An 8,281-nucleotide genomic window follows, 5' to 3' on the forward strand; every position below is an offset into this window, starting at 1 on the left:
TGCAGTTTCTTAACAGTGAAAAGTGTCACTAGACTGTCTCTCTAAATATACCCCAATGTTCCTCGCAGCTGTTGAATTAACCACACACTTCTATTTTCTCCACGAATTCATACTATCGCTGCACCACCAGCATTCTTGGGGGCCTCTCGGTAGGAGTGCCTGGCCTCATTTAGTGTCTGGATAATTATAGTTGTCAGAGGTTGCAAATCTCTGTGCGAGCTCCTTCTTCCTGCCTCATCGCGCCTACTTTAGGGGAGTATTTTAATCTCCCTGTTTCTGTGGCTGTTTCCACAGTTGCTAGGGTGGCACAAGTGTTCAAGGGGGAGGTGTGTGTTTGACTAAGATGTGTCAGCTCAGCAGGCTTCCCTGGAGTGCCAACTGCTGAGCCAAACGCCAGGTGCACTGTTGCTAGCTCCTTTCCTGCTTTTAAATTTCTCCCAGGACAGGGGCAAGGGAAATTGAAATCCATCCCTTGGCACACTCATGGGTTGCAGCACTTCTGGTCCACAGGTAGGCTGGTCAGCAGCAGGGTCAGAACTCCAGAATAGTGTGCAACTCCCAACAGCAGCTCTCTAAATGTTCCTGGACTACAGTTCCCATCATTCCTGTCCATTGGGCATACTGGTTGGGGCTGATGGTAGTTGTAGTCCAAAACAGCTAGAGCAGTGTTTCCCGAACTTGGGCCTCCAGGTGTTTTTTGAACTACAACTCCCATCATTCCTAGCTAGCAGGACCAGTGGTCAGGGATAATGGGAATTGTAGTCCCTGAACAGCTGGAGACCCAAGTCTGGGAAACACTGAGCTAGATGGTGAAGACTTTCTAGTTCTTAGAGGTAAACATGATAGGATCCTATGGCGTATTTAAAGTTTTAACACAGTTTTTAAGTAGGATGAGCTTGAGGATCATGAGCAAGGATGGGGAAGCCAGTGGCGTAGCGTGGGGGGTGCAAGGGGTGCCGGCCGCACTGGGCGCAACATCTGGGGGGCGCGCTCGCTGCCTCCGGAGTCGCTGAAGAGCCTCGGCGCAGGCTGTAGCAGAGCCCCATGTCTCGCGTGTGCGCGCGCCCGGGCTGAAGGCGTCCGGCAGTCAGCGGCTCTCAGTGCTCATCGCAGTCCCCGCGTGTCAGGGCCGCGGAGGACACACCAGGCAGCCCCTCCACAGCCCCGCCTCCGCCGCCGCTGCTGCAGCTGCTGTTGCATTTTCCTCGCCTCTCTGCCCCCCTCCTCCTCCGGGCAAGCGGCGTCGTTTGGGCTGCAGCGGCAACTCGCCTCAGATCGGCAGGTTAGCGGTTAGGGGGAGCGCACAAATTACTTGCCTTGCCCCGGGTTAGGGGGCGCAAATTACTTGCTTTGCCCTGGGTGCTGACAACTCACGCTACGCCGCTGGGGGAAGCTGTGGCTTCGTAAAATGTTGTTGGGGACTTCAGCTCCCATCTGTCACAATAGCCAGTTGGGCCAATAGGGAGGGGTGGTGGGAACTGGAGTCCAACATCTGGAAGGTTCCCCACCCTTGATCATGAGGATTGCTTTGCTGGGATGGTCAAAAGGTCCATTTCACCCAGAATTCTCTTTCTGAGGGCGACCAGCAAAATTCCTCTGGGAGACTCATAAGGGGACTCTGAAGGCAGCAGTTCAGTAGTGTTGTGATTTACACAAAGGTCCACCAATCGGCTCTGTGCAAATCCGGCTTCTATGAAAGCTACAAAAAATAGTTCTCCCCTAATTTCATTTGAGCATGAAAGATGTACAAGTGTTTAAAAAGTACTGAGTACACTGGACTTGCCACTCAAATGATAAACTTCTGAACGCAGCCTGTAATTTTCCGTCTACACCCCAACCAAAAGGAAGTGAAAGTAGACCCAACTATGTTTGGTTTTGCTCACTTTCATCTCACGCCTCTCTTACACATCCTCTCTCTTTCTGTTCTCCTTCCCCTTTGAAATGTGTAAGCTCCTTGGAGCAGGGATCTAGTGCTCTTGGAGGCAGCAATGCGTCTGAATACCTGTTGCTGGAAGCAGCAGGAAGGGAGAATGTTCTTGTGCGTGGGTCCTACTTGTCCGTTTCCTGTGGGCATCTAGTTGACCACTGTGAGAATAGGATGTTGGGCTAGATAGATGGGCCATTGCAGCAGGCTCTTCTTACGTTATAAGCCAAATATTATAACAAATAATGTTATAAGCCAAATCTCATAATGGGGCCAGTTTTTAATTTCTGGATACCTGATACATCAGAGTGGCTTCAAATTCCTAATCGGATGGTAATCATTTTCAAGCTGCCTCCTTCAGGCCCCTTAACCCAGAGGGAAAATCCTTTAAATGTAATGGGATTACTCTAGCAAAATTAATTAGGAGGATGCTGTTTCAACTCCTGGTTCCCTTCACTGACACAGCTAAAATAATGAATGTCTACCAAAGTTGCTTTGCCTCCTTATTTATGATTCTTTTCTTACTTGGGCACGCTAATTAAATCTGATCAAGTGACAAGGTAGGAAACAGGCCCTCAGTCAGCACTTTACCCACCTTCCCCTGGGCTGCATAATTTCATTGGCAAGGGCCGAATAAAAGACTTGGCATTCCCCATGGGGAAGCGTCACCTTCTTAATGGAGAGCTGTGATTAGTCAATGCCTTTTGTCAACAATTAGATTACGTAAGCCTCTTTCGGGGCCAACATTCACTTTACCATTTTTTGAAAACCCAAGTACTGTACAAAACTCGGTAAGCCTCTTATCAGAAACTTTTGTGAACTCCCCTGTAGCAAATGGGGATCAGGAGACCTTTAATGCCCCTTCCTTGACCCTGGCTGCCAGACAGCCCTGTAGGAAACCAGCTAGACCTTGCGAGCCCACAGCCTCTTCCCTGCCTCCCCATGCAAGGAGGGACTTGGGGTTGCCCAATTAATAACTAGATCTTAGGATCCTGGACCAGCACATCTTGCAATTCCAGCCAATACTTTATAATTTAGTCAGAGTATCTCTGCTCTGCAGCAGCTTCCTGGTCTTTACTAACGTTGATATTGAATTCCAAGTTGTAAAGACTGGAGTTAAACACCTCTGATGCTAAACTCTGGGCTCCTCTATATTTCATCCTGTCCCGCTGCTTTCCACTGCGGAAAACTGTTCTTTAGCGCTCAGTCAGAGCAAACAGCCATTTGGGTTTTATCTGGATTGATGTTTGTTCCTGTTTAGCACTAAAGAGCAGGAGGCTGCATGAAAAAGCGCCTGCAGCTGCTAGGTTACCGTGTGCGCCAGCTGTTAGACAGGGAGGCTAAGCAGACTAAACAGAGCCCTGCTGTGCCTCCAGTCTCCTTGGGGCTTCCTCTGCCCTCTTTGGGCTCTGGGGAGAGTCTCCTTGTGAGCCATGAATACTCTCCATCTCTCTCCCACCATTTCCTGGTTTGAATTGATCTATTTATTTATTTCCTGGTGCCACAAGTATATGTGGTCATGTGCAAGTTGATAGCACATAAGTGGGAGAGGAGACACCTGTACATACTGAAAGTTGGGCTTGCAAGCTCTTAATGCTTGGTGGTGCTTACACAAGAGGAGCTTGCTGGATCAGGCCCATCTAGTCCAGCATCCTGTTTTCACAGTGGCCAAGCAGTTGCCCATGCAAGGACATGAGCGCAGCAGCACTCTGCCCACCAACTGGTATTCTGGCCGTAGAAATAAAAGGTTGCTGCCACTTTGTCCAACATGGAGTGAGACAATTTAGTATAGCAACTTCGATTGCTTGAGGCTTGGTACCTGTGTACCTGTCAGGAACGGCTGAAAGTGGGGATAAAGACCTCTCGTGAACTGGGAGTCATTGGATTCCGTTCCGTTTTCAGTCTGTGTGCTCTGATTTAACTCCTCGACTTCATGGTTATAAAACCAGGCAACGTTCTTCTGTTATTAATCTTGAGAACTGGAAGTAACAGCAGCCTCCAGCTGCAGCTGCTTGGAGAATGTCACTTAGCAGAATCGATTATCTTCACATTTGATTCCAAGTGAAGTTTTGGAAATGCATGCTTTGGGAGTGCGACAGCAAAGTGAGCTTCTGCTTAGATTGGGTTTGTTATGTAAGGTGGAAAATATGTTTCCCCCCCAACCTTCTTTGCTGCAATTTGACTGGAAGCTATTGCATGTCTAGGAATGATGACCCTGTGTTCTTCCTGATGGAAAAATTTACAAACAGGGTGGGAGAACCTTGGCCCTCTGTTGGCCTCTAGCTTCCATTGGCCTCAGCCAGCATGGCCGGTGGTCAGAGATGACTGGAATCATAAACCAGCAACATCTGTAGGGCCACAGCTTCCCCTCTCCTGATTTACAACATCAGTGCCCATCTGACAAGTTATGTGCATGTGAGTGATTGTTATGACTATGTATACCTATTTATAATCTCATATGAGAAGGATAAATCACATATGCAACTCAGGCATCAATGTTGTGGAAGTGGTACCTCAGGTTAAGTACTTAATTCGTTCCGGAGGTCCATTCTTAACCTGAAACTGTTCTTAACCTGAAGCACCACTTTAGCTAATGGGGCCTCCTCCTGCCGGTACTATTTCTAGGTTAGCGGAGTCTGTAACCTGAAGTGTAAGTAACCTGAAGCGTATGTAACCCGAGGTACCACTGTAGAAGTAAGGCATTTAAAACGTCATATGGTCTAGGGCTTTGTGCTCAAATCCTGCTTGCAGTTTCCCCATAGGCGTCTTGTTAGGCCACTGCGAGAACAGGATGCTGGCCTGGATCATATAATTGTAGAGTTGGAAGGGACCCAAGAGTCATTTAGACCAACCCCCTGCAATGCAGGAATCTCAGCCACAGCATCCATGACAGGTGGCCACCCAACCTCTGCTTAAAAATAATAGCCATTTGAAGATGGCTACCATATCTCCTCTTATCCAAGCTAAACATACCCAAGGTGAGCCATTGGGTTGATACAGAAGACTCCTTGTGTTCTTATTAATACCCAAAGCTGCCGTTATAATCCATTCTCACTGGGAGATGCTGTTTGGTGGAAATGTCACAGATGTGTAGTGAATCAGAGCATCCTGTGAAGATTGGTCAGGGATGATGGGAGTTGTAGTCCAACAACAACAAAATCAGCTGGAGAGCCACCACATTGGCTACCCCAGATTTAGATGGACACAATAGCCTCCTGCTGGTGGTATAGACTGGAAGACCACAGGAGCACTCTCACATTAATAAACGACTTGGTGACGCTTGGTGTTTAGGAATGGCGGTGCATTACTCACCACCGGAAAACACCACCACCATACATTTAAAGTACTCATGTACCACTTTAGGAGTCATGGAGAATCCTGGGAACTGTAGTTCGTTATGGGTGCTGAGAATTGTAGGGCTGAGAGGTCACATCTTCTTTGAAAAAAAAATTCACGGTTGTTAAAGCAGAATAAGAGTGGTTTTTTAAATGTTTGGTGTAGATATGACTTTCAGATACAACTCTGAAACGCTGTTGGCAGTGGTCTCATCCTAGGGAAATCTAATCATTTGCTTTTGAACATCTCCTCTCCCCTTCTTGATTCTAGGCCTGCTGCGCTGGATAAGAAAGTGAGCGAGCTCTCAACACTGAACGATGTCGGCTACCAGCTCCGCATCTGACAAAGCCAGAAGCCAAACGAGGCAGCTTCCAGGGTGCTTCTTCCTGAATTTTACCCTGCGATCTGTGGACAAAGGGGTGGAAAGAGGGAGCTGCGACTATTATGAACATGAGGATTTTATTTAAGATCCTAGGAATTAGGGGTCCTAGTAGTGACAGTGGTGGGTTTTTTATTTTTATGTTTTATTTTTCAATTCGTGAAGTGGGAATCAAGGAAAAGGGGGAACATGGGAAACTGTTTTTTTTGTCTACAATAATGTTGTTACTCTCCATCAAGCTGAAAAGGGGAGAGGTGATGTGGTTGTGTGGCTTTGGTGCCCCCCCCCCGTCTGGATTGAAATAATTGTTTCCGTCGTGGCTGTTTTGCATTGGAGCTCGGAGCGTTGTGTGGTGTCTGTAGGGTTTTAGAAGCTGGCGACGATGAAAGTATACCCCCCCCCCGCGGCATTGGAAAGGGCTGGGGTGTGGTTGGTTGCTTGCGAGTCAAAGGAAGCCATAGTCCAGCGGGAACTTTTGTTGCACGACTTCCATTGGAATTAACGGGATCTGAGCAACCCCCTCCCCATTTCAGTGGAGCTCAATGGAAGAGGAAGAGGCCAGCAGGCTATGTGTCTCTCCGGTCTGGTGTTTAAATGTGACATTCAGCAATAAAAACAACAAGGGCAGCAGTCCGGAAAAGTTATGCGAGTGGGTTTTTCCTCTCTTCGGAATATCAATATTACCTCAAGAATCCTGACAATAGATATGCAAAGCTGACAGTATTTTGATTTTATAATGGATTTGTACTGTGTTCCCAGCTTTTCTGGTAGCAGAACATTCACTGGGCCCTTTCTGACCCCACCTCCTCCGCCTTACTCCCCGTATGTGCATGTGTGTGACAAAAGAAAGTATCATGATATGCAAGGGTTTTCTTAAGAGCTCTGAAGTCTTACAATTATTCTGTTAAGGATGCAGCTAATTGTTGAAGCAACTGTTTGCCTACCATAAGGGTAGCCAATGTGGTGATCTTCAGGTGTTCATTGACCATTCACCATGCTTGGCTGGGCCTGGTGGGATTTGTAGTCCAGACACACCTGGAGAGCATCATGCTGACTTCACCTGCCTAACAAATGACTGATACCTGGTTTTTTTGTTTTTTAAAAAATAATGTTTTGAAAATATTTTGTGTCAGGCTATGCAGGGGTAGCCAGTGTAGTCGTGCCCTCCAGATGTTGTTGGATTATGGTGCCCATCAGCCCCAGCCAACAGAGCCAATGGTCAAGGATGATGGGAGTTGTAGTCCAGCGATGCCTGGAGGGACCAAACCATGGCTACCCTTGGTCTTTAAGCACAAGTGGAATGGCCCAGCGGTTCTGGTGCGTATCTGCGAGCTGTCAGGTTTGCGTTTTGCTCTGTGCATGCAGGTGCTGGCCCCCAGTCTTCTGTGCAATGGTGAGTCCTCTGCGCATGTGATGAGCATTCCCCATTATGCTTGGGGAGCATTCCCAAGGGAGAAAAGACTAGGGCGTCCGGCTTGTGCCACAGAGCCCTAGGGACCTTTGGATCACACCGAAGAACCATAGATGGCTGTTTTGTACAGATGAGCCTTGTAGTGACAGTCATATCAGGTATGTGTTTTGAACATTCTTAAAAATAATGTCGGAATCTATGGGCTTCCCTCAAGAATGTACTCTTCTTCCTCTGTTTGTATGCCTGTAATATTATTATTAATAATAATTGTCTTCAAAAGGATGGACACTTCCAAGCTGATGATGTCTTGGCATCTTATATTAAGATCAGACATCCTGTATGCAGTTATGGCCAAAGTATTAGGGGAAAACAGCCATCTGTACGGAGTGCAGTCAGAGAAAAATGAATGAGGGAAGATACCCCTGGCCAAGGAATTGTCTTTTAGAATGCACCTTGCATTTGGACAAATGGTTTTTTTTTTGCTTATTGTGGTTTGGAGAGGAGCAGGCTGCTGGATGACTGGCCTGATGCAGAATAACACTCCTGGTCTTTTAAACACAGTTAAGAGATCTGTGGCTTCAGTCCAATACAGTCTTCCCTGGAATAAGCCCCATGGAATTTCATGGGTCTTTCTTCTGAGCCGACACGTCTTAAATTTGCATTGTCCTCAAACCCTATGCATGCTGACTTGGAGGTAAATCCCAAGTTCACGTGTAACAGGATTGCAGCCTATGAGCAGGACACCCTCTGGCAAACTCTCTTCCTTTCTCACCTTTCCTGTCGGATTTAATTTCCACCGGCTTTCCCCTGAAATAATGTTGATTGCATCCTGACGAATCAACATTATCTAAGGGGAAATGGCTTGCAAAAAGTGTTTGTTAGCCAAACAGCACACACAAATCTGCGCCAAAACGCTAGTGAATTTTTATGAGGATTTCCCCACGCCCCTGAAAAACAATGCAAATTGTAGAGAACTGAGTTTAAGATTGGGAAAATGAGAAAGGGAGAGAACCCTGATGTGGAACCAGGAGCATGGTGACAAGGGAAAGGGGGGAGAGCAATTGGCCGAAAGAAGGGATGAAGCGGTGGAAAGAAGCATGCCAGCTTTTACCCTCCTCCAGCTCTCTTAACTAAGGTTAAGAGATCGGCAGTGATGTGTCTGCACCAGATCTGTGTGATCATGGAAGAATCTCACATTCAAGGAAATGGCCAGGTGTGTCGCAGGGCCTCA

At 47.3% G+C, this 8,281-nt stretch overlaps 1 protein-coding gene across 2 annotated transcripts in view; it reads left to right on the forward strand.

The window, feature by feature from the left end:
- Positions 1–6,281, forward strand: part of VASH2 (vasohibin 2) — a 35,877-nt gene extending 29,596 nt beyond the window's left edge. For both annotated transcript variants that reach the window (XM_082217845.1, XM_082217846.1), the window contains one exon: positions 5,531–6,281. In XM_082217845.1, the coding sequence (XP_082073971.1) occupies positions 5,531–5,603 (73 nt within the window). In that variant the 3' untranslated portion in view covers positions 5,604–6,281. The remainder of the gene's footprint in view (positions 1–5,530) is intronic.
- The last annotated feature ends 2,000 nt before the right edge of the window (positions 6,282–8,281 follow it).

Source organism: Podarcis vaucheri (genome assembly GCF_965113315.1).
Source record: "Podarcis vaucheri genome assembly, chromosome: 3".
NCBI lineage: Eukaryota > Metazoa > Chordata > Lepidosauria > Squamata > Lacertidae > Podarcis > Podarcis vaucheri.